The sequence below is a fragment of the Ursus maritimus genome, unplaced genomic scaffold (genome assembly GCF_017311325.1).
Source record: "Ursus maritimus isolate PB19 unplaced genomic scaffold, ASM1731132v1 scaffold_35, whole genome shotgun sequence".
Classification (NCBI taxonomy): Eukaryota; Metazoa; Chordata; class Mammalia; order Carnivora; family Ursidae; genus Ursus; species Ursus maritimus.
Window position 1 is genome coordinate 10311685 of NW_024426119.1, and position 27250 is coordinate 10338934.

At 36.7% G+C, this 27250-nt stretch overlaps 1 protein-coding gene across 2 annotated transcripts in view; it reads left to right on the forward strand.

Annotated features, from left to right (window-relative positions):
• The window catches only part of GOLM2 (golgi membrane protein 2), a 108109-nt gene that overhangs the window by 15694 nt on the left and 65165 nt on the right, over window positions 1–27250 (forward strand). For both annotated transcript variants that reach the window (XM_008702143.2, XM_040620529.1), the window contains exons 2-4: window positions 18537–18591; window positions 24022–24124; window positions 25855–25945. In XM_008702143.2, coding sequence (XP_008700365.2) covers window positions 18537–18591; window positions 24022–24124; window positions 25855–25945 — 249 coding nt within the window. The remainder of the gene's footprint in view (window positions 1–18536; window positions 18592–24021; window positions 24125–25854; window positions 25946–27250) is intronic.

The window sequence follows — 27250 nt, forward strand, 5'->3', positions numbered from 1 at the left end:
TGTAAGGAAAATAATTATAAGGTTTTTATTTAAATTTTTTTTTTAGTAGTACAGGTAAGAGATAATAGAGTCTTCAGCTAAGCATAGTGCAGTTCTTAACCTGGTCAATACTAGCCTCAGGGAGCATTTTTGTTAGTATTAATGACGAGAGCATTAATGACATGGCGGTATGAATGAATGGTAGATATTCTGTATTGCAGGAGAGAATCCCAACAATGAGGAACTGTCCTGCTTCAAATGCCAGTAGCAACTTAATGGAGAAACAACTGGGTCATTAAGGCATAGACACAGAAACAGAGATTTTATAATACATTTGATGTGTGATGGGGATTCAAAGATGAATCCCTTGATATTGGTTTGTGGAGCCCAGCTGATGGTGGTGCTATGACCTGAGGTAGGAACCTTAGATTAGAAGTTAGTTCGAGGAAAGTACAAATTTAGGTAAGTTGAGTTTGAGGAATCCATGAAATATCAAGTAGGTATTGGAAATACACTTCTGGAACTCAGTAGAAAGGGACAGATTTAAATCTGTTGTGGTTATTGAAGTCATAGGAATGGTAGGTTGTAGAGGGACGTGCATATGTAGTACAGAGCTTTGCAGCAGATGGGGGTTTAGTAGCAGGTTTAAGTGATTGAGAAAGAGTAGCCAGACAGAAAGGAAGAAGAAGCCCCAGATACTGTGGGGTCATGGAGGCCAAGGGAAAAGAGTTTTGAGAAAAAGTTGTCAGTGTTAATTGCCATATTTATTTATTTATAATTGCCTCTTCATATCTAGATCGGAAGCCAGGTGTGGCTGTATGTTCTATTCATCTTTGTATTTGCACAGTTCCTGGCATAACATTACTTAATAAATGTTTAAGATTCTTGATGGCAGGGTCCATTTCTCTTTATCTGCTATGTTTAGAGTATCTGGCTTGTACCCAGTTAATAAATAATTGTTAAATGAATGACCATATCTGCACGTTTATATTGCATGTCTGTTTTTGCATCTTTTTTTGGTGTCTTCCTACTTTATATTGTGAATTTCTTGACTATAAAAATCTAGTCTAAAGCATGTAAACATGTACATATTTGGTATTGTACCCTATGTGTATAATACTTATATAAGTAAATATTTGTTATTTGATTCAGTAGTTTGCACTGGCTTTTAACCAAAGTGTGCATAAATATGTGCTAGGGCTACCATAGATATCCATATACCTGATTACACAACTTTTCTGGAAGGCATGATCAAAATATTTTGATGTAAAACTACTCACTCTTATTTTCTTTCTAGATAGAATGTCTCTTTTCTTTGAAATGTATGCTACTACATTTAGATTAGTATATTATTCATGTAAAAACCCAGAAATATTTTTCTGGTTCAATTTTAGCATCTAAATGAAGAGAAGAAAACCTTGGGATTAATTTAGTGGGAGTATAATGAAAAAAATTGTTATATATTGCATATCTTCACGGACTTGTTTTGTAAACTGGAAGCTAACTTGAAATAAATTTACAAAGAATAAAATGAAATAAGTCCTTTTCCTGACAGTGCTTTCTGATTTTTTTCAAAGCATGTTATATGCCTAAGTTATTTATTTGGGAAAGTTGAGTATCTACCATGTGCTAGGTGCTAGGCGTAGAAAAATGGTAAGATTCAGTACTTGTTCTTAAGGAACTCAGTGTAATGGAAGAGATACACATTGAGAAATAATCTGTAATGCATGATTAAATGCACAGTAGAACTATTTACAAAGGGATTTGAGAGTACAAAGGAATAGTTGATTAACTGCTTCAGGAAGTCAAGAAAGAAGGGATTCACTGAGGGTGGATCCTAATGGATGAAGAGTAGTTCACCAAACTTACAAAGGGGTAAAGTCAAAGAAACATAAATGAAACCAGGAAAGACTGAAAGTTTGTTGTACCCTCACGGGTCAGGCAGTTCAATAGGAGAGTAGCATGTAAAGTGGTGAGAGGAAGGCAATTTGTGGCTGGAGATAAAGCTATTTAGGGTCAGACTCTTTATTATCATTATTTTTTTATTGTTGTGGTAAAATATACTAACATAAAATTTATTATTTTAGGGGTGTTTGAGTGGCCCAGTTGTTTAAGCGTCCCAACTCTCTCTCTTTCTTCCTTCCTTCCTTCCTTTCTTTCTTTCTTTCTTTCTTTCTTTCTTTCTTTCTTTCTTTCTAGATTTTATTTTATTTATTTGACAGAGAGAGAGAACAAGCAGGGGGAGTGGCAGGCAGAGGGAGAAGGAGAAGCAGGTCTCTGCAGGGAACCTGACGAAGGGCTCAATCCCAGCACCCTGGGTTCATGACCTGAGCTGAAGGCAGACACTTAACCAGCTGGGCCACTCAGGTGCCCTAGGCATCCAGCTCTTGATTTTGGCTGAGGTCATGATCTCAGGGTTGTGACTTTGAGCCCCACATTGGGCTTCATGCTGGGTGTGGAGCCTGCTTAAGATTCTCTCTCTCCCTCTGCCCCTCCCCTCCTCCCTCTTTAAAAAGAATTTGCTATTTTAACTAGTTTTAAGTTTACAATTTAATGGCATTAAGTACATAATGATGATGTGTAACCATTACCACTACCTATTTCTAGAACTTTTTTTACCATCCCAAACAAAAACTCTGTACCCATTAGGCAATAACTGCTCCCATATATCAGCCCCTGGGAACCTCTGCTCTACTTTTTGTTTCTATGAATTTGTTTATTACAGATTCTTCTTACATCTGGAATCATACCATATTTGTCCATTTCTGTCTGGCTTATTTCACTTAGCATGATGTTTTCAGGGTTTATCCATCTTGTAGCATGTATCAGAACTTCATTCCTCTTTATGGCTGAATAGTATTACTATTTCTCTCTCTCTCTCTATCATTCTGTTTATACATTTATCTGTTGATGCACACTTGAGTTGTTTCCACCTTTTGGCTATTGTGAATAATACTACTACTTTGAACATTGATGTAGAAGTATCTGTTTGAATCTCTGTTTTTTGTTCTTTTGGGTGTTTACCTAGGAGTGGAATTGCTGGATTATATGGTAATTCTATGTTTAACGTTTTGAGAAAGCACCAAAGTGCTTTTTGCATGGCTGCACAATTCTGCATTCTTAACAGCAATGCACAAGGGTTCTGGTTTCTTTTTATCCTCATCAACATGTTTGTTTGTTTTGTTTTTAATAATAGCCATCGTACTGGGTATGAAGTGATACTCCACTGTGGTTTTGATTTGCATTTGTCTAATGAATGACTAATGATGTTGAATATTTTTTTATGTGCTTCTTGGTCATTTTTATCTTTGGAGAAAGATCTGTCAAGTCCTTGGCCCATTTTTAATTGGATTGTTTGTTTTTTGTTGAGTTGTAGGAGTTCTTTATGTACTCTAGATATTAAACCCTTTTCAGGGACACCTGGGTGGCCCAGTTGATAAAGCGTCTGCCTTCAGCTCAGGTCATGATCCCAGGGTCCTGGGATCAAGTCCCGTATCAGGCTTCTTGCTCAGCAGGGAGCCTTCTTCTCCCTCTGCCTGCTGCTCCTCCTGCTGTGCTCCCTCTCTCTCTGGCAAATAAATAAAATCAAATCTTAAAACCCTTTCAAATACATGATTTGCAGATATTTTCTCCCTTCAGTGTGTTGGTTTTTTTTTTTTAATGATTTTTTATTATATTATGTTAGTCACCATACAGTACATCCCTGGTTTCCGATGTAAAGTTCGATGATTCATTAGTTGCGTATAACACCAGTGCACCATGCAATACATGCCCTCCTTACTACCCATCACCGGTCTATCCCATTCCCCCACCCCCCTCCCCTCTGAGGCCCTCAGTTTGTTTCTCATAGTCCATAGTCTCTCATGTTTCATTCCCCCTTCTGATTACCCCCCTTTCTTTATCCCTTTCTTCCCCTACCGATCATCCTAGTTCTTATGTTCCATAGATGAGAGAAATCATATGATAATTGTCTTTCTCTGCTTGACTTATTTCACTTAGCATTGTCTCCTCCAGTGCTGTCCATGTTGCAGCAAATGTTGAGAATTCGTTTTTTCTGATAGCTGAGTAATATTCCANTCATAGGGTAGCTCAATTTTTAACTTTTTTTTTTTTTTTAAAGATTTTATTTATTTATTCGACAGAGAAAGACAGCCAGCGAGAGAGGGAACACAAGCAGGGCGAGTGGGAGAGGAAGAAGCAGGCTCACAGCGGAAGAGCCTGATGTGGGACACGATCCCGTAATGCTGGGATCACGCCCTGAGCCGAAGGCAGACGATCAACCGCTGTGCCACCCAGGCGCCCCTCAATTTTTAACTTTTTAAGGGACCTCCACACTGTTTTCCAGAGTGGCTGTACCAACTTGCATTCCCACCAACAATGTAGGAGGGATCCCCTTTCTCCACATCCTCTCCAACAATTGTTGTTTCTTGCCTTGTCTATTCAATGTGTTGTTTTTTCACTCTGTTGATAGTATCGTTTGATGCACAAAAGTTTTTAATTTTGATGGAATCCAGTTTTACCTATTTTTTCTTTCCTTGCCTTTGCTTTTGGTGTCATAGATAAGAAACCATTCCCAAATCAAAGGTCATGAAGATTTTCCCGTATATTTTCTTCTAAGAGTTTTCTAGTTTTAGCTCTTAAGTTTCTGATCCATTTGAGTTAATTTTCCTGTATAGCACAAGTTAAGAGTCTAACTTCATTCTTTTGCATGTGGTTATCTAATTGTCCCAGCACCATTTGTTGAAGAGATTCTTTTTCTCCCCATTGAATGGTCTTAGCATCCTTATTGAAAAATCAGTTAACATATATGTGGGGTTTATTTCTGGGCTCTCTGGGCCCAGACTCTTAAAAGTCTTGAATGCCATACTAAGGAGTTTTGATTTCACCTTCTAGGAGAGAGAGAACAATATAATCAAATTTGTATTTTGAAAAGATAGTTATGGGTATAGTATAGAGGATAATTGTAGAGAAAAGAAAATGAAATCAGGATCAGTTAGGAAAACATTGTTGCAGAAGTTTAGGCAAGAACTGTGGGTCTATATTTAAAGCAATGGCAGCAAGAATAGAGAATAATGGAGTTGAAAGACTGGTACATTTGATATTGATAGCTAGACTCCAAAGTAGGTAGGACTTATAATTCCATTTTACAGATGAGAAAACGAAAGCTCTCTTTTTTTTTTAAAGATGTTATTTATTTATTGGAGAGAGAGAGAGAGCGCGCACTCACACGAGTAGATGGAGGGGCAGAGAGAGAGGAAAAAGCAGACTCCCTGCTGAGCAAGGAGCCCAATGCGGAGCTCAGCCCTAGGATCCTCGGATCATGACCTGAGCCAAAGGCAGATGCTTAACCACTGGGTCACCCAGGCGGCCCAAAAACCAAAGTTTTTAAAAGTTACTTGTCTCTGGTCTCAAGTACCTGATGTTGGATCTAAAACCTTAGGCCTTCTGATTCCTAATGCAGTAGTTTTTTTAATGTACCATGGTTACTTTCTCAGATGGAGGGAATTATAATAAGCAGTGGGAAATGAGATTAGTTTTCGGACTGGTCATATTTACCATTTTTAAAGACTTAGAAAAAGTTCACAGTGTACAGGTGGCACTCTTAAAGGGGAAGGGTCATTAACAGAAAGATCATTAACTGTGAGTTGGGAAAAAAGTTGAAGCCTCAGTGGAACCATTTAGGAGGAAAAAAAATCCAAAATGTACTTATTTGTAGGGTAAGTATCTCCAAGCCAGCAAAAAAGGAATCAGGAATAAAGTAGTATGCTAGGAAATTCTGTGAAATTCCCAGTGTATCATTTTGGCCAAAAAGGCTAAATTTGAGGGATCGCCATGTTAGGTACTGGGAACAGTAAAGAAAATATTCTGCTAGCTAACATTTATTATACACTTACTATGTGCTAGGCAGTGTTGTAAACATTATTTGTTTATTTCAACCCTGTGAGGCAGATAATATTCTCATTTTACAGATGAGCAAACAGAAGCACAGGTAGTATGGCCAAGGTAATAATAAGTTATGAATTCAGACTTCGGATCCAGGCTTAACCTTAGTGCCGTTCTTTTAAGCGCTATGTTATTGGGTTCTACATAATCAAAGTCTTTCCTTATGTGCAACACTTTGTTCAGTATTGATTACATGAGGAAGTTTAATAAAGATACAATTGAAATCAAGGAATGAAAGGGCAGTTACTAGAGAACCATCTAAAAAGACCTGAAAAAGCATCTGACTAAAAATGTGGATGTAAACTTTCCATACCAAATTCTGCAAGGTGGTTTTGTGCTTATTTTACACATTCTACTTATTAATGATCTATTCTGATAGCTTATGCTGCTCGCCTAATGCCATATGGTGTCTTTAACCTTAACTGGAAGAAAGGAGGAAACTATTTTAAAGCTTAGTGGGTAAAGTTTCTTTCTTTCTTTTCTTTCTTTCTTTCTTTTTTTTTTAAGATTTTTTTATTTGTCAGAGAGAGAGAGCACAAGCAGGGGGAGTGGCAGGCAGAGGGAGAAGCAGGCTCCCCACTGAGCAGGGAACCCAATGTGGGACTTGATCCCAAGACCCTGGGATCATGACCTGAGCCAAAGGCAGATGCTTAACCGACTGAGCCACCCACGAATCCCACAGGAAGAGTTTCTTAACAAGTTTTACTTCTTTAAATGGTACTTCTCTCCCAAAACAAACATTTACTCCTCAAATGTTGTTAACGGTGTCTGGAATGCCTTCAGTTAGAGTTTTGAATTAAAAGCACAGTGTCCATATTGTCCAAATTGAAAATCAGGACATCATGTCTGAAAAAGAATTTTTTAAAAAAACTGTGGTGAAAAACCATGTAACATAAAATTGACCATCTTAACGATTGTTAAGTGTACAGTAATGTTAGCTATATGTATATTGTTGTGCAATAGATTTGTAGAACCTTTTCATCTTGCAAAATTGAAACTCTATACCCAGTGAACAAAGCTCTCCTTTTTCCCTTCCCCAGTCCCTGGGTGAAAGAGAATTTTCTTGATTTGAGGAAAAAAAATTAATATAAAAACTATTATAGTGGCATGAAATTAAATGTTTACTTGCATGTGTAAGGGATCCCCTTTATTAACAGAAGAAAATTATATTAAATTGGAACCTTTAAATCTAGAACATATACTCACTCAAGGTGCTGAGAACAAAAGTGAGCTTTCTAGTACAATTACTTCTGGGGAATTAGTATCAGAAAACGAAGGGCTGACTCTACCATCAATTTTTTATTTGAAAGTAATGAGTATGATCATTTGTTGAGATAACTTTCACAGAAAGTGAGGCTGAAACCCAGTTCTGGCTTTTTGCTAGGTAGAAGGATTATTGTTGGAAGTAAGTCTAGTAGCTTATTTTGAAAACAGCTTAAACACATGCCCTTAAATTCACTCTAATCAGGCTTTTGCCCTCACCATACCAACTGTTGTTCAGTATTTGAGTGTTGGCTAAAATCCAGTTGTCAATTCTTAGTCATCATCTTACTTCACTTATTAGCAGCATTTGATACAGTCGATTACTTCCTCTTCTTCCTTGAAACGTGTTCTTCATTTTGACTTACAGGAAATACTGGTTTCTTTCCACCTCACTAGTCATTCCTTCTCATTCTGTTTTTCTGGTTCCTCCTCAAATAGAATACTTAAGGCTTAGTCCTTGAACCTCTTCTTTATCTACACGCAGTCCCTTAGAGAGCTCACCCTGCCACCTCTTTAAATACCATCTTGATTTCCAAATTTATCTCTTTACCCAGACTGTTCTCTTAAATTCTAGCCTTGATATTTAACTCTACTCATCATCTCCTCTTGGATGGCAGATATGGTTTTGGACTTAACCAGTCCAGAGCCAAATCCCTGATCTTTCCTTTACCCCAAAACTTTTTTTTTTTTTAAGATTTTATATATTTATTTGAGAGAGAGCGTGCACACACAGGTGAGGTGAAGGGCAGAGGGAGAAGCAGACTCCTCACTGAGCTGGGAGCCCGATGTGGGACTCGATCCCTGGACTCTGGGACCGTAACCTGAACTGAAGGCAGACACTTAACCAACTGAGCTACCCAGGTATTCTACCCCAAAACTTCTATTCACAGTCTTTCCTAGCTCAGTTAATGGCAACTTCTCAGGCCAGAAGCTTTGGAGTCATTCTTGACACTTTCTTTCTCAGCCCCACATCCAATTTATCAGCAAATCTTGTTGGCTTAGCTTCAAATAAATCCAGGATGGAGACACTTCTCTCTACCTCCTTTACTACCACTCTGGTCTAAATTATCATCATCTCTTGCCTAAATTATCGGTGATAGCTTGACTAGATTCCTTTCTTCTGTCCTCGCTCCTGCTTCAGTCTGTTTTCAACACAGCACTATGTTAAAATGTCAATTAGGTTATATTCCTTATTTGCCTAAGATGTTCCAATGGCTTCCATCTCAATTGCAGAAAAAGTCCAAGTCTTTCCAGTGGTCCATAGGCCCCAGACCATCTGCTTCCCTCACAGTTCTCTATCTCATCTCTTATTACCCCTCTTTTTGCTCACTTCATTCACACCACACTGGGTGTTTCCATCAGTTCCTTGAGGTATCAGTCATTCTCCTGTGATGATGCTTTTACACTGGCTATACCCTCTGCCTAGGACCTGCTTTCCCCAGATAGCTGCATGGTAACTCTCACTCAAAAGTTTTTGTTTAAATGACACCTTTTTGTTAAGGTCTTCCCCTCTTCCATCTCTGATGTATTTTCTGCACAGCATTTACCTCTTTCTATCCTATTATATGACTGTTTTTGTTTATTGTAACAAATATTATGTATTAAATATTGTAATCCCCTAGAAAGAGCAGGGATTTTTGTCTGTTTTTGTCATTTGCTATATCCCCAGTGCTTAGAACAGTGACTTTCATGAAATAGCTACTCAAATATATGCTGACTAAATTAACATAGGAAGAAATTAAATGCATGCTTAAGACTTAAAAAGGGAATTGACAACAGTGCTGGGTAGTTTTGGTAGGAGGTGGCTTGGACATGACTAAATTAGAGGGGACCTAGAAGTGGAAGATGTGACTAGGACCTAATAGCATAAAAAATTGGGTATGTGTTGGAAGGATGAGGGATAGTGAATACAATGAAATTTTTAGCTATACAAATTAATGTCATAATATCGTAGAGTCAACTTAAGTCTTGGTTTTTATTTTAAAGGTTTTTATTTTATAGTAGTAAAAAGGAAAGGAAAGGACATTCTGATGAGCCATGGACATAGGAAAAAGTAGTTTAAATTAGAGATGGTTAAAACTAGCCTGACTATGTCAAGGAGACCATTTCTGATAACTGAATAAAGTGGTTCCCATGTTATGGAAGGCATTAAATGCTTGGTAGAAGAGTTTTAGATTCCACACTATGTATAATAGTATTCTATTATTGGATTTTGACTAGAAGAAAGATTTTTATGGGAAACAAGTTTTTGCCAAGATGTTTGTCACTACCATTTGGAAATAGATAAAAGTGTGAAAAGACTAGTGATAGATTAGATTTCTTCATTTACTTATTCAGTCATAATGTTGAGTGCCTGCATTGTGCAAAGGGATGAGGGGTGACCATATGAATAAGATCTCTGCTTTTACAGAGCTTCTATTCTAGTGCAGCTGTAGATCAAGGTGGTTGCCATGAACACAGAGTTAAGGGTCAGATCTGAGAGAAATTGCGAAAGAATTGGCTGGACTTGGTGAAAGCTTGTGTGGAGTGCGAATGCATGCAGTTCTAGGCACTAATGGGCTGGTTAATAAGATGAAGAGAGGGAAGAGGCAGGAGAACCAAAGGAATGAAGGTAGTGGGGAAGCTGAGAAGGGCTGCTAATTTGTGGAGAAACTTTTGATTTTTTACATTTCAAGTTTTGAGGATTAGTGAGATGTGTAAGTGGAAATGCTTTATGAACTGGAAATGGCATATGGGGGAGGAGACTCTTACGCTCATATTTTCGAAGTCTGCCTTTCTTTCCCTACTGACCTCCCATGCTCTCCTCTTTCATAGTCCTCCATCTGTACCCTCTTATGTGGCTTAAAATTTATCACTGACTTAGGGCACCTGGCTGGCTCGAGGACCAGCCTCTGTACCTGTTTTCTGGATCTAATTTCCTCTCCCTCTTCCAAGACCTTATACTATTATTAATCCAGTTTCTCTCTTATATTCAACCTCTCTGTCTCTACTTGCTCCTCAGCACTTAAAAAATGCTTGCATCTTTTCTTGATTTCCCAGTTACATTTCTTGAAAAGAGAATTGTCTTTGTTCACATTTGGATTTTCTCGTCCTACTCCTGATGTCTCAGCATCTTTTCACCTAGCTGTCTGTGCTCTTGGCTTCCATGACACCAGACTCTCTTTGTTTTTCTTCTCTCAGTTCTTCTTAGTCATCTTTGCTGGCTTTGCCTCTATTCATCATTAAGCATTATAGTTCATAGTTTCCTTTTTTTTTTTTTTTTAAAGATTTTATCTATTTGAGAGAGACAGAGCACATGAGCAGGGCCAGAGGAAGACGGAGAAGCAGTCTCCCTTGCTGAACAAGGAGCCTGATGTGGGGCTTGATCCCGGGACCCTGGAATCATGACTTGAACCTAAGGCAGATGCTTAACTGACTAAGCCACCCAGGTGCCCCTGAAGTTTAATTACCTACCTGACCTCGTATATGCACAGTGTCATGAGCACAGACTCTTGTGTGGGACTGCTTGGGAGAATATCCAGAATCTACTGTAGGCATATGAAGTAGGGTACAGTTTCCTCATCTGTAAAATGTAAAGCCCACCTCATAAGATGGTTGTGAGAATTAAATGCAGTGATACTTGTAAAACACTTAGCACAAGACCTAACACAAAAGAAACATTAAAAAAATTTAATACCCATCAGTTAGTATTAATATCCCATCGTGAGGGGAGGGGGGTGGGGGAATGGGATAGGCTGGTGATGGGTAGTAAGGAGGGCACGTATTGCATGGTGCACTGGGTGTTATACTCAACTAATGAATCATCGAACTTTACATCAAAAACCAGGGATGTACTGTATGGTGACCAACATAATATAATAAAAAATATTATTATAATTAAAAAAAGATAAATAAGACCTTGAATTAAACATAAAAAAAAAAAAAATCCCGTCTTGGTACAGCTAGTATAGGTGCCAGCCAAAGATATACTATAGATGAGTAATCACTAAACCTGGCTGCTTATCAGAATCACTTGAGCTTTTAAAAAAGGATTTCTGGGTCCATCCCCAGCCTACTAAATCACCCTGGAGTGGGGCGGAGGAGGCAAGAATATGTATTTCTTACAGCTCCCTAGGTGATTCTGAGCATGATCGAGGTTTAGCAGTTATGTTACAAAAGATAGAATTGTCTCTGGAAATCATCTGAGTATGAGCTATAATGAGGAAAAATGTTTCTGGTGTGGAGAAGAAGGGGCCAGAAATGACATCTGTAAAAAGCCAATTATATATAACCTTTGGGATCAATGGTCAAAGTTGTGCTGATGCCCAAGAACAGGTCCTAATGAAAGTGAAGCATGCACAGCTGAGCCATTTTCAAGGTCCCAGAGTGAAAAGAGAAGCAGAGCAACTGAGCCGGTAACAGCTGCCAAAATTAATTCAAAGTAGCCATGTGGGATGGGGAAACCATTAAAAGAGCTTCAGAAAGAGGTGGTAAAAATATAAAGATTAAGTTCTAGATATTGGAGGAAGAAAGATTAGAGGAAAATAGATGAAATAGCTGGGGATGAGCGAGAAGCGCTTTAGCAAAATATCAGGAGAAGATATTTGTTACTGAAGAAAGAGATAAAGAACGTATGTCTTGGAAGAGAGAAAAAAGGTCTCAGGAATTATAGTAAACACATTTTAAGAGATTAACTTGGAAAAGGCTAAAGACAGCATGAATAATCAGCCAATTATAGATGGACTCCAAATCCCAGAGAAACAAGCATTGCAGAAGGGGAGAGGGAAAGTAAAGCCTAAGGCAATGAAGTTGATAATAATGGGGAAATAAATGAAGAAGTCTTGAAGGATAATTAGAATTATACATATATGAATAAAATGCAATTTAAGGTAGAAAAATATGTAGTACAAAGAGTATGGAGCATGAAAATCTAGGGAGTCATTCAGCAAGCATTTACTGAGGTGGATACACAGGGATGAGTGAGAGACACAGTGCCTGTTCTCGTGGAATTTTCATTTCTGGTAAACCTTGGGAGTAGAAGAGAAACAAGGTGACGTTCTTGCTGGAAATAGGACTGTGTGTGATAAAAGAATGTTTTGTTTTTGACAGGATTGAATATGAGGCTCTTCCCTCAAGTAGTCTTGAGTTAGGCAAGGCATTTTGAGCTTGTGGGTTTTTGAAGGATATGTTGGAATCCGGGTTGGAATCTTTCTGACCATGGATAAAAATGAGGCAAGGGGATGGGGCTGTGTTTTTGTGCAGATGTGCGTCTCTGTGTGTGCATGTCTATCTGTCTAACATATACCTCTCATCCCCAAAGAAATTTGGAAGAGAAAGTATTTGATATCTTTCTTGCATACTGTAAAAAAGGTATTTTGGCAAAAGTCTGAAAGTAACCAAAAGGGCCCTGTAAAGCCAAACAATGAGAATCCTTTCATAAAATAAGGATTAAATAATACTTCTTAGAGTTTAGGTACTATTACCTGTCTGGAATATATTTAGGAAAAAAAAAAAGAGGAAGTATTCCTATAGCATTGCCAGTTCCAAGACAGTTTTTGTGGTAAAATGAAATACCTTTTTTCCAGTCATGTAATAGTGAGAACTGAAATTAGTTTCTAAATAACTGGGAAGTTTTGGTGGAGTCATTTAGAAGATAAGCAAATTCATGTTAGAACACAAGAAAATTAAAACTGTGAGGAGGAATAATCAGAAGGGAAGCCAATCTTCTTTTTGAAGGTGATGAGATGGTGGAAGTATTAAAAAAAAAAAAAGCGAAGGCTCTCACAGGAAGGGTTAAAGCCAAAAGAGTTTAAGAACTGAAGAGACCTGTCTTTTTGCAGAAATGATTAATGAAAAGCTTAAAAGGAAAGGAAAACGAAGTAAAGAAATTAGTGCAAATAAAAAAAATCAGAAACCAAATGGGAAAAGTCTTCACAAACAGACTCAAGATGGTAGAAAACATAAGATTAAAGCCAAAATCAAGTTATTGCTTTATATTCTTAGATTTTGCAAGAGTACAAAGGGGTGTCATGGTAGCTAAAAACACATTCAGATTTCCTTGAAAGGATAACATTGAATGTTAGAAGGATTCTTTATGAAACCATTTTAGGAGCTAGATAAGAATTGGAGCAGGGGTGTAAGGTGTATATATGGAGGGATGAGAGATCAGATGCCTGTGATATTGCAATGTCAAAAAGATGAACAGATAATTTAGTAGCAGACGTCTAGATTCTGAAGTTGAGCAATATAGTAAAATTTCTGTAGAGGGAAGAGAACTTCTGGGTTTAATGATCTACCAGCTGGGCTCTGTGAGATCTTTGAGCAAATCCTTGGCACCTCTGTTCAAAGGCATATGGAAGGTGAGATAACTTGCACAATGAAACCAGTATTAATAGGAAGTGAGAGAAATCGGGAACTGGTACTTCTGGTAATACCAAACTCTAAATGTACGATTATTGTGAGACTCCTGCTGGAAGGATTGACAAGAATAATAGAGAACACGAGATACCAAGGGAACAATATGCCATGGGGGTGGGAGGTCTGAGAAGCTAACTGAAAAATTCTTACATGGCAAAGGAATGGGGTGGGAAATAAATCCAGTATGCTTGGATTAAGAAAAGGCTTTTATTTAGACAAGCTATGATTTTTCTTTTTTTTTTTTTTTAAAGATTTTATTTATTTGTTTGACAGAGAGAGACAGCCAGCGAGAGAGGGAACACAAGCAGGGGGAGTGGGAGAGGAAGAAGCAGGCTCCCAGGAGAGGAGCCTGACGTGGGGCTCGATCCCCGGATTCCGGGATCACGCCCCGAGCCGAAGGCGGATGCTTAACGACTGCGCCACCCAGGCGCCCCGATTTTTCTCTTTAATATCATGTAAAATATATTGTTCCAGAGCAGCTTTTGAAATGTGAGGACTTTATATATGAGCCATTGGGATCAGCATCTCCATTCTTAATAAAGAAGATTGAAGAGAAAATTAAAGTGATAAGAATAAAGCAGTACTGCTCATATAATCCTGTACTATTTTTGTGGTCTGTAGATTAAATTTCCCTTCCTCCATTAAAAATTTTTTTAAGAATATAAGGATATAAAGAGACAGTTCAGGGAAGCTGAAGCCACTCCTAGCCTAGCATTCGAGAACAGCATCTCTCTAGCAATTTAAAAAGCAAGTTTAAAATAGACTGTAGAGAAGTTGGAATAACATCATAAAAATGGGTAAAAAAGTAATGCTAACTTGTTGAAAACAAGAAAAAAAGATGGTTATGTTCTTTGGAGGGGCAAAAAATGCAAAAGAAAAATTGGATCATGAAAATAAAGGAAGTGGGAAAGAATAAACATAGGCTAATAAATGGAGAGCAGTTCTGAGTGATCAACTGATCTCAGAGCAGTTGGTGTCAGTTTCTCCTGCTGCCTCTGCAACTTTCCATCAGTGATCTCATTCCCTTGGCTTTAATAGCCATTCATATGCTAATGAATATCAATTCATTAGTGCCCAAGCTCCAGACCTTTTCCAGATCTCTTCTCGGGTGTGTCACAAGTGCCTCATATTCAACAGGTTCAAATCTGAAAAAGTCATCCCCCTACTTCTCCCTCCCACCCCAAGTCTATTTTTCCTGCTTCCCTATTGGGGAGGACTGCAACCTTACTCATCTAGTTTCCTACTTTAGAAATCTAAACATCATCCCTGATGTTTCTTCTTTTACCCCTGTGTCTAATCAGTCAGCAAGATTATTCATTCTTTCTCTTTCATATTTCCCACATGTATTTTTCTCTGTCTCATTCTGTTAGTTTAGACTAGAGGTTGGCAAACTTTTTCTATAAAGGGCCATATTGTAAATACATTAGGCTTCGCAGGCCGTATGGTCTTTGTCCCAAGTACTGCAGCTCCAGAACAGCCAGAGACAATATGTAAATAAATGGGTGTGGCTGTTTCCCATAAAACTTTATTTATAGACACTGAAATGTGCATTTCATTTATTTTATTTATTTATTTTTTAAAGATTTTATTTATTTATTTGACAGAGATAGAGACAGCCAGCGAGAGAGGGAACACAAGCAGGGGGAGTGGGAGAGGAAGAAGCAGGCTCATAGCGGAGGAGCCTGATGTGGGGCTCGATCCCGGAATGCCAGGATCACGCCCTGAGCCGAAGGCAGGCACTTAACCGCTGTGCCACCCAGGCGCCCCTGTGCATTTCATTTAATTCACAAAGTATTATTATTCTTTTGATTTCCCAACCATTTAAAAATGTACAAAACATCCTTAACTTGTCATCCCTACCAAAACAGGAAGCAGGCCAGATTTGGCTCACAGACCATAGTGTGCCCACCCCTGGCTTAGACCATCATTTTCTCATCTGAAACGCAACCTCAGTCTCCTACTCTCCTACTCGGTCACCCTCTCTCTCTTCTTGTCCCTCTGGTCCACTCATCAGACTGAAGCCAGGTTGCAAATTGGAACTCTTTACCTTGCTTGAAGTCCTGTAAAATTTGACCATAGACATTGGAATGTATCCACATTTTTTTGGCAAGACCCTTCATAATGTGGACGTTGCTTACCTTTCTAGCCATATTTGTTGCTGCTTAGAACTGCTTGAAATTTTTGTAATGTGTAGTAGTTTTCACTTCTAAGTTTTGACACATGCCTTGAATATCTTTCCTCCTTACCCTCTGCCTACTTCCACCTGTCAAACACTACTCTTCCTACTGGACGTATTTTAGCTATCATCTCCAGAAGCCTCCCCTCCCCTAAGGCATTTCATCCTCTAAGGATTTAAGTGCTTCTATTAAGTTCTCCTGTCATGTCTGTAGGACTTAATAATAGCATTTATTTTACTGTATTATAATTGACTAGTTAGTTACTTGACTGCCTCTTCTAAATAATAAACTCCTTGAGTGCCTGGAGTTTGTCAATTATTTTATCCCCAATTTCATATCTGGTCCCTGTAATACCCTTGTCATTTTCATTTCTTTTTTTTTTTCATTAAAATTTTGAGATATAATTCATAAATCATAAAACTTAACCTTTTAAAGTGTACAGTTCAGTTTTTTTTTCAGTTCAGTTTGGTTTTTAGTATATTCACAGTACTATGCAGCCATCACCACTAATTCCAGAATGTTTTCGTCACTACAAAAAGAAACCCTATGTCCTTTTGTGACTGGCTTCTGTTACTTAGTATATATAATGTTTTTCAAGGCTCATCCATACTGTAGCATGTACCAGTACTTCATTCCTTTTATGACTGAGTATCAACATCATATTTTAAACTTCATTCTTCAAAGCCACCAGGACTCTAGGGGAAAAGAAAGAGGGACCCCAAGATCCCCACTATTGCTTCAAATAGAACAGGTATGCTTTCATTAGTTATTTGTTATAGATAAACTTTCATTTGAAATGTGACAGTCACTGGCTCTCTGTTTGAAGAGTAGACTCTTCTTAGGGCTGAAGGGCACTCTATGGACTTTTTCTCAAACCTTCTTTCCCACTGTTTTTTCCCCTGTATTATGTGCTATAACCAAACGGTATATTGATCATGTCTTCATATGTACCTCATGCTTTCTTGCCTCTATAACTTTTCTTAAACCATCCCCTCTATCTAAAATGTTCTTTTCTACCAATTTACAATTTCACCTAGCCTTCAATGCCTAATTCAGTTAAAATCCCTTCCATGATGTTTTCCCTGATCACATCAGCTAAGAATCATCTCTGAATTTCTACAGTAATTATACTGCTTTAGGTGCTTCCTTGCCTGCTGATTCCTTGAGACTGCTCTCGTGTTTTCCAGTTGTTTTATATTTTCCCATCCAGTACCTTGGCATCATAATTTTTTTAAATGTAAATAAAAGTTGCATGGCCACTTTAGAAAAGGAGCAACCTCATTCCTGGACATTTATCTCAGAGAAATGAAAACTAATGTTCATGTAAAAATCTGTACATGATTTTTCATAGCACCTGTATTTGTAAAAGCTAAAGAGTAGAAACCACAAAAATGTTATGCAATAGTTGGATGCTTTAAACAAACAGTAGTACATTCATATCATGGAATGCTACTCAGCTATAAAAAGGAATGAACTATTGATATATGTAACAACTACGTGTTATGCTAAGTAAAATAATCCTAAAAGGTCACATGTTATATGATTCTGTTTATATAACATGCTTGAAGTTGCAGAGCTGGAAGACAAATTAGTAGTTATGAGGAATTAGAAATAGTGTGAGGAAGGAGGATAGATTTGACTATAAAGGACAGTATGAGGGACATCTTTGTGATGATAGAGTATTCTGTATCTTGGTTTTGGTGGTGGTTACATAAATCTGTACATATGACAAAGTGACATAGAATACTTACACATTATACCAATGTCAGATTCCTGGTTTAGATATTATTCCATAGTTATATAGAATGTACCCAGTGGGGAATTGTGTGAAGGGTACATGGGACTTCTCTGCTAGCTTTGCAATTTCTTACAAATCTATAATTATTTCAAACTAAGAATTTTAGAACTTTCTCTTCAGAGATTGAGGAGGTATTTATCATACCTCCTCATGGTGCTGCTTCTGATCAGTATTAATCTGTCTATGCTTTCAAAGTAAAGTTACTCTTGAGGTTGACAATAGAACCTGTTTGTAGCAATATTTTAGTTGCATTTAACAATTGGGTGAAACCTTTTTAAGCAAGAACTGGTACAGTAGTTCTTTGTGGATGAATCTAGCTCTCCGAGACCTTGTTTTAATTTTTAAATGAAGTGGTAAGCCTGGGGGGCCTGGCTGGCTCAGTCAGTAGAGTTTGTGACTCTTGATCTCACAATTGTGAGTTGGAGCCCCATAAGGGTGTAGAGATTACTTTTAAAAAAAGATTTAAATTAAGTGCTAAGCCTTAATTTGAGTCAATTTTGGTATACTTTTAAGTTCCTGTTGTTCTTATATACTGGCTCTTGAAGGGCAGTGAACACAACAACAGGTCCTGTGTAGTATCTGTCATCCTATGGGAGCTTAATAAGTATCAGTTACTTTTGGTTTGCCATTAGCTGATTCAAACAATTAATTCTTTTCTTAATATAGATATATTTAGTAAGAGGTCTCTGCTGGTAAGATTTTGAAAAAAGATCTCATTAAGCAATATTCAACTCAAACTTTTAAATGTTTGAAAGTTATTAGAGTATATATTAAGTAAAATGAATATTCTTTTGCAAATTTAAAATGAGTATTACAAAATCGGAATTAATCTCTAATTCTTTTTGGAAAGGGGCAGGTTTGTATAAGTTAAGGATTTTTCTTTTGCATGTATTATCAAGCTCAAAGTGAATGTGAGCAAAAAAAGAGGAAATATGAGCAAAACTGCATATGTAGTAAAATGAAACTTAATTTTTTTTCAGGTTAAACTACAGAGCAACATATCATATCAGATGGCAGATATACATCATTTAAAGGGTAAGAAACTTAATTACAGATTTAAGATTAATAAAGGTCACTAAATGTCTAAAATCCTCAAGAATTAAATAGACAGCTAAATGAAATAAAATTTTTTGAACAAAGCTCCTCTCATGGCAAGACATTTATCCTTTTGTCTTAACATAGAATAAAAAATTGTAATGTTGCTTTATATATAATAAATGCAAGTTAAAATTTGCATTTAAATCTTGTGTGGTAGACTGATTTCATGCAATGAAATGTTGTTAAAAGAAGCATCAAAGAAAATTGATCTGTAGCTTCAGAAGCTATCAAATTTCTAGGGAAAAGGTAAGGGATAATCCCTCTGTACTGTGTCTAACTGCTAAAATAATCCATTCAGGTCTAGGGAAACTCTGGACAGGTCCTCCATGCTTAATGTTTTAGATACACTGGAAACAGAAAGAAACCTAGAACAGAAAGAAAACTTGGAAAGAAGCCAGAAAGAAACCTGGATATTCCCCCCCTTAGGTGAGGTAATAGATGACTAAAGCTTTTATAAAAAATAATAATAGTTAAGGAGAATAAACTCTATACTTTCCTTACATTACTTTACACAATCACTGGCCTTTGGAATTTGGGGTCTGAGGAGCCACGCCCCTTCTCCCTCCTACCCTTTAGTTACAACACTGTATTATTTTAAAACTTTGCAACAGTGACTCTAAGTTTTTATATGAGGGTAATAAATGCTTTGTGATTTCATAAATATATCTTTATTCCATAACCATTTTAACCTTCTTTAGGTAGAATTAGATGATACATTTTTATTATCCTCTTGAAGAAGCCAGCCTGAGCTGGCTTTGTAATTTATTGAAAGTTTTGCTCTTCACCTAGTAAAACCATTATTTTTTGTGTGTGTGTTGTAATTTGACAATAGAAATTATTAATTTTTTACTATCTATGATTTAGAATAGCTTTGACTTTCTCTTAAAAATTTACTTCCTGAGTGGCCACATCTGTTTTTGATGCTTTTGTGTCCATGTTCTCTTTTTGACTCACAGGAGTACATTAGGATGACACAGAAGATGCCACTCTGTCAGTGCTGTTTCCTGCTTGCTATTTTTACGAATGATTCTGCTTGTCATCAAAGTATACTTCTATTAAATAATCATAGATCAGTTGAATAAGAAATCCAGTGGCTTTTGCTGGTCTGTGCCAAAGAAAATGACAGCCTATGTTAGTTACTGAGTAAAAATCTTTATTGTGTTGTGTGCATTGAAGTAGATCTTGAGATGTTTGGAAATTTTTTATGATAATCTTCAGCAGCAAAAAAGGCTTTGATTTGAACTCATAACTGAATAAATTTTGGTTTTAGTGTAGTTACTGAAGGTTGGACTTTTAAGATTGAATATCCTTTTTTTTTTTTTTTAAAGATTTTATTTATTTATCTGACAGAGATAGAGACAGCCAGCGAGAGAGGGAACACAAGCAGGGGGAGTGGGAGAGGAAGAAGCAGGCTCATAGCGGAGAAGCCTGATGTGGGGCTTGATCCCATAACGCCGGGATCACGCCCTGAGCTGAAGGCAGACGCTTAACCGCTGTGCCACCCAGGCGCCCCCTGAATATCCTTTTAAATGGACTTTTCTCTTTAGGAACTATTTCTACTGAAACAAACTTCAAATCAACTATAAAATCCAAATTGGACTGTTTTCATTGAAATTAATACTGGATATAATGGAATTAATACACACTAAGACTCTTTAAAAAACCGTACGATAGTTAACATTTTTTTGGAAATGAAAGGAACGAGAGTTGGTTTTTAATCCCTGAGATAACAAAGTAACATTATGGTTTACACCAATTTATCTTGAATAGCTCACCTTATTTTTATACTTATAGTTACTGAAAGGAAATTTGAAATAAAAATTTTCTAGAAGTAAAAATTTTTTTTTTTTTTTTTGCTTTAAGTGTTGTTCCTAGGCAACCCATTTCTTAACTACATCCCTAACCTTTGAAGTTAAATTGAAGGAGCATGGCCATGCCTTTCTGTAATATACCCTGGTGTTACTGTCAGAAGTAGAACATTCTGCACAATCAGCTGTGGACCTGATCTCATGTTAAGTTACTCTGAGAATCCTGCTGTGGTGACCTGGAGCAGCCACAGTAGACGCAGAGTATCTTTGGGTTTAAAATAAAGAAAACACGGGCTGCCTGGCTGGCTCAGTTGGGTAGAGCACACAACTCTCGATCTTGGGGTCATGAGCTTGAGCCCCATGTTGGGTGTGGAGCCTGTTTAAAAAGTAAAATAAAATATACTGCAAGAAAGAAGGTAGAATAAAGACATTTAAAAAAGGAAATAAAGAAAATGGCATGGCCATCAGTTGAAAGTAAAATTATGATATAGGAAAATTTTGTCTTTAGTTTTGCTCTCTGATCTATTTACTTTTCCCCTTTTCAGGTCTTCGTGTTGACTCACTCAAAGCACCAATTAGCTCCCTGCTTTATAATCCTTTCCCTGTAATCAAACAGGAAAGAATCTGATATTTTACAAGGACTGGAACTCACTCATACTGATGTTTTATTTTTCTTTGTCAATTGTATTTTAAGCCTTTTATCTCCATTTAGAAATAAAACTTTACGTCCTGATAAAGGAATTTCAAATGTTGTTAGTGAAAAACTTTGTGGGGAGGAGGAGAAGCCATCCCAAATCCTGAAATCATCCTAAGCCTCAGGTTCATTCTGAAGATAAACTTAGCTACTTCAGTTATTTTACTGTGGGTGACAAAGAAGCCTAAAGACCACCAGTTGAGGTACATTCTCTAGTAGCTGCTTGGTGGTGCTCATTTCTTTAAATTGCGGTGACTTTCAGTTCTAGAACCTTTCCTGCCTGAATACAGGCTCACTGAGCTGGTTAACTCTGTAAGCTACAAGGCTTTTTGTCGCTGTCTCTTGCTGAGATCTCGTTGTCTCTGTAGAATCAACATGAATAGCTGAGGCCAGAGTTTCTGCTACCTCTAGTCCTCTGTATCTTAGGAGATGGGGCCAGGGATCCAAGTAATAAGCAGAATGTGTTATTCAGGGATACTTAGTGTCAGATTTGCTATTTTTATCTGAGTTGGATGTAATAGATGAAAAACTGTGGAGATCAACCATGTTTACATATTAGAGAATTAATAGAGTAAAAAAATTTTAAATGTTGCTTGACTAAACTTCAGAAACAGAATGGAATGGTGGTTGCCAGGGGTTGGAGGTGGAGTGGGGAAAATGAGGAGATGTTGGTCAAAGTGTACAATCTCTCAGTTATAAGATGAATAAGTTTTGGGGATTTAATAAACAACGTGATGATTATAGTTAGCAATACTGTTTTATGTACTTGACAGTTGCTAAGAGAGTATATCTTAAATGTTCTTACCACAAAAAGAAATGGTGATTATGTGAGATGATGGAGGTGTTAGCTAATGCTTCAGTGGTAATCATTCACAGTACATAAGTGAATTTAATCAACATGTTGTACATCTTAAACTTATACAATATTCTATCTCAAAAAATTTTTTTAAATAAAAAAATGTGGCTTGAATATATAAACATAATTATTAACTACAAACATTTTATGTGATTCATTAACTTTTCACACCTGATTATTATACTATACAATAACTATTAATATGCATATTGTTAGGTGTTTTATTTATATACTTCAGCAAATGTTCATCTGACTTTAAAGTTTTTATTTGTTGTCATTGTCACAGTTATGATTCCACAATAAAATTTATAAAGTAGTGAAAAAAATATGCTCAGAATCCCACCACTAAACATAATCACTGGTAGCACTTTGATATATTTTTATTCTAGTCCAGTTCTTTACATGTATATAATTACATTATAAATATATTTTATCTCTGCTTTTTGAAAACTTATATCCCAAGCATTTTTGGAGTGCCTTTAAAGTAATAAGACTAATTTTAGAAGCCTTCCATGAAAAGTAGATGTTATAATATTGGTACATTATGGTTAGATATATTTAGTCTTAAGAGATGTTACTTATACAGAAAAGACTTCTGTTGCCATTTATAAAAATTAAGACTTTCTTAACTACTACTTTTGCTTACTGCTAAGGCTGCTAGCTAATTTTTTTAATCCTCTAAGAAACTGACATTTCTCTTCTCTGGCTGAATTTCTTTTATTTGTAGGGTCACGTGAAGAGGAAGCAATCTAGAAAATGTGGGGCGGGTAATCATGGATTAAATGTAAACAAAAGAGCATCTGGGGCGCCTGTGTGGCTCAGTCGGTTAAGCTTCCGACTCTTGATTTTGGCTTGGGTCACGATCTTATCGTCTTGAGATCAAGCCCCGACACTGGCTCCTTCTTTGCATTGGGCCTGGAGCCTACTTAAGATTCTCTTTCCCTTTCCCTCTGCCCTTCCCCACTCCTGGCCCTACTTTTAGTCTACTCTTCAGCTTGGAATTTCATGTTATTCATTACAACTAAAACTTTGAGCTCCTGTCCAGAAATTATGAGCTTTGAAAATATAATTACAGTATATGTGGACCTAGCATTAGTAGCAGAACGAGAAATGAGATCCAAAGTGATGGGCATTTAACTTGGGAGTCAAATGTGATTCATAATGAAAAAGAAACCTTGAATTCTGTATCCATAGCTAATACATCTAAAAAATATGATTCCCCACACCCCTTTTATAAAGCAGATAGGTTTAAAGAGTTAGGGTTTTTTGGTTTTTGTCTTATGTCCTTTTTTGGTACCGTTTCCACAGTTAGTATATATCTATATAATATAAAAAAATGTATACTTTTTAAATATTTCTGGTTGATGTGAAAGCCACTGAGGCTATCTTTTTTTTTTTTTTGAGAGAGAGAGAAAACATGTGCATGCAAGCTGGGGGAGGGGCAGAGGGAGAGAAAGAATCCCAAGCAGACTCCCGCTGAATGCCGAACCCAATGTGGGGCTTGATCCCACAACCCATGAGGTCATGATCTGAGCTGAAACCAAGAGTTGGAAGCCCAACAGACTGAGTCACTCAGGCACCCCAAAGCTATCTTGTTTTTAAAATAAATTTTATTGCTGGGATGCCTGGGTGGCTCAGTCTGTTAAGCATCCAACTCTTGGTTTCGGCTCAGGTCATGATATCAGGGTCAGGAGATGGAGCCCCCCATTGGGCTCCTGCTCAGTGCAGAGTCTGCCTGAGATTCTCTCCTTCTCCCTCTACCCCTCCCCCTGCTCACTCTCTCTCCCCTACCTCAAATAAATAAATAAATCTTTTAAAAAGTTTTTTATTGCCTGTGCTTGTGTTATAAAAGGCAATTAAATGTGGTACTAATTACATAATTTAACTGCCTGAGAGTTTGAGTAAAGAAATGAGAAGTGTACATAAATTTTAAAAATCCTATAACTTCTTAATAAGAAGCATTAGAGCGAGTAAACTTTATTCCTTTGATTCTTACCTTGTGTGGATAGAGCAACTTGCTGAACTTCGTCAGGAGTTTCTTCGACAAGAAGACCAGCTTCAGGACTATAGGAAGAACACTACTTACCTTGTGAAGAGGTTAGAATATGAGAGGTGAGATGCTAAGTCCAACAAATAGTTATGAATCTGGAATATTTGTCCAACTTTGGACAATTTATTTCTTACTTTCTGGTTTCCATTTTTCTTTTCTTTTTTCATTTCCTTAGGTCTTTTAAATTCCTTTTCTGTTGTCTTTCTGTGCCTCTTTGAAATCCACACTCTTTTATTTTGATATGTTAAACACCTTGAAAATATCCTTTGCAAAATATGCTTAGTCTGCCCATATAGAAGAGTTCATTGTGAGCCAGAAAATCTTGCAAGGCCTGAGTCTCATTGCATTAGATGTGCAACGACTGACAGGAGAATCTGTGGTTCTCTTTGAGGGGCATCCAGAAGACGAAGCCGACACTGGGAGGTGTCCCCAGAATAGCTGAGGGACTGAGTGCCAGCTGCTGCTTCTGCTCTGCATTTCAGTCCTCTTGCATACACCTCTACACTCAGTTGGTGAGGAGGTCAGGGAACCTCTTTCTAGCAATCATTCTTTAAAAACCTTTGTTATATCTTTAATCAGTTTTATAATAAAAGGTATTTTTTAGGTCTGCATACCAAAAATTAGAAAGATGAACCATATTTTAAACCACGTGTGTCCATTTCTGACTTCTTACTCTTGTAGGTTATCAATATGCATCTACTAACACATATGTCTTTTAACCTAATAGTATTCAGTAGTTTTCAATATATCTGTAGAATTATAGAGTTAATGTATTCAAAGGTCATATACTATTCCAGCGTGTTAATGTATCAAACTTTGTTTAATCTATCCCAATTGCTGGACTGTTGTTGGAGTTTTCCTTATCTTACTATTATGAATACCAGCTATAAAAATCTTTATGCAGAAAGGATTTCTCCCTCTTATGTTATTTCACTGGTGTATATTCTCAAATGTTGTATTCCTGAGACAGAGTGTTTAATTGGTTTTGTTGCTTTTATCACATATATGAAAGAATGCTTTCTGAAATGGTTGTACTAATTTATAATGTAAATATTTTCCCACACCCTACCAACCTTGGCTTTTATAATTTGGACTTAATTTTGCTAGTCTAAGAATAGAGTACTACCATATATACATATAGGAAGTTTAATTGCATTTTTATGGTAAAAATTAACATTTTTCTGTATATATTATAATTATTTGTTTCTTTTTGCATGAGTGATGTATTTGTGTTCTGTGACCTCTTGTCCAGTGGAAATTCCCAATCTTTATCTGTTGTGTTCCTTCACACTTTTTCTCGATGGCTCCATTCTATCTTATTTATTGGTTTCTTCCATTCTTGTTCTTCTTATGGTTTAGACTCTTACTGTTGTGTTGCAAATGCTATCTCTTGGATGAATCATCTGCTGCCACTCCTTATTAACTCTCATAATTCTAGGTTTTTTCATCTGTTACTATATATTGGTCTCATGGTTTTCTCTTCTATAATGTTTTTCTCTTCTATGTTTGAAGTTGGCTGTGATAATTGTTTCTTTATAAATGCCATTTATAAAAATCATTTTCATCCATCTTATTTCTGTTATTTTAATTAGCTTTATCAGTATTCTCTATCCTCTATTAATGATTCATATATTCTCAGAATTTTGACTGTGAGCTATTTTTATGTCCTTCTGTGCCCACTCTCTTGCTAACTGAATGCTTTATCTTTATAAATGTATGTTTTCAACTTCTAGACAACTTTCAGAAGTCAATCCAAGACAATATAGCCTAAAAGAATGACTTTGTAATTTAGTTTTCAGTGTGGACAACAGATCAAGGAGTTAAGAGTGCAGCATGAAGAAAATATTAAAAAGTTAGCTGACCAGTTTTTGCAGGAACAAAAGGTAAATTTAAAAAATACTTAAGTCAGAATATGTTCTTGTTATAAATCTTTTAATTTAGAAATTAAAATATGTACTATTGTCATAAAACATTGTATATTTTTAAGTATTCTAGCTTGCCAGTTTCTAAAAATGACTTGAGTGTTTTTATTTCTAAGTTAAAACATTTGCAAAAATATAACCTCAACTCTTAAAACTAATTTTGAGTTAAATATTTTTTATCTGAATTTTTAAAGTAAGTTTTGCTATTAATAGATTTCTCAGATTGTAAAGTGGAGATAACCTTACTGACAAATCAGTTACTTCTTATTTTATGCATTTGAGAAGAAAAAACTTGAGACACATTTTCCTTAAGTATCAATCTCTGTTACTCTGAATTCCTTTCTTAAAACACAGAAATGAGACACTAGCCATTATTTTGATTCATATTTTTGGTGGTGGCAAATTATTTTACTAATTTTTCCATTTTCATTTGATATATATTATGAAGGCCCTGCCAGAAATGGAGGGAATTTGAAAAGTACTCGTCATTAGGACATTCATTTTTTTGCACCTTGTAATCTTATCTAACCACAGTTTGTAAAAAGTCTTGTGATTTAAAAAGTGGTAACATCTTACCTATAGGATTAGAAATTAAGGAAACCAGATTTTTGTTCTTAGCTAACTCACTATTTTATAGCATGATACCAAGGGCGTTGTTCTTTCTCTGTTTGGTTTTTTTAATCTACAAAGTGGAATAGCTGCTGCCCATCTGCAGTCTACCTTGAAGAGGTGTGAGCGTAGGCTGCTGGGAGATGACAGGCCCGAGTGAGCTAGAGCATAGTAGAACACAAAAGGAAGAGAGAGAGGTTTGCTGTCGTAATTGCATTATTACAAGCCCAATATATAAAAAAGGGGGTAAATTTACTCTCTTCTGTTCTCCCAAGAAGCACAGGTGAGAGCTTTTCCTTTTTTCCAGACAAGTGTGTACTAGGCTATTTTTATATTATTAATTAACTAATGACCTCTCCAGTTCATCTTTACCCTTACTTTGCCCTAAACGGAATGAAGTGGGAAGTGGGGAGGAATGGAGAGGCTTAGAGAACTTCTCCTTTTTAAGGTAGCGCACCAGCCCTTACCCTTCAGGCCAGCTGCCTAATCCTATTCCCTATTCTACTACCTTAATAAGTTGATTCTGTGAAATTTGAGTTGTTTTTTTCATTGGAACAAATCTAATGGAAGCTATATGAAACAAGCATAAGTTGTATTCAGGGATTTTTTTTTTAAAGATTTTATTTATTTATTTGACAGAGAGAGAGACAGCCAGAA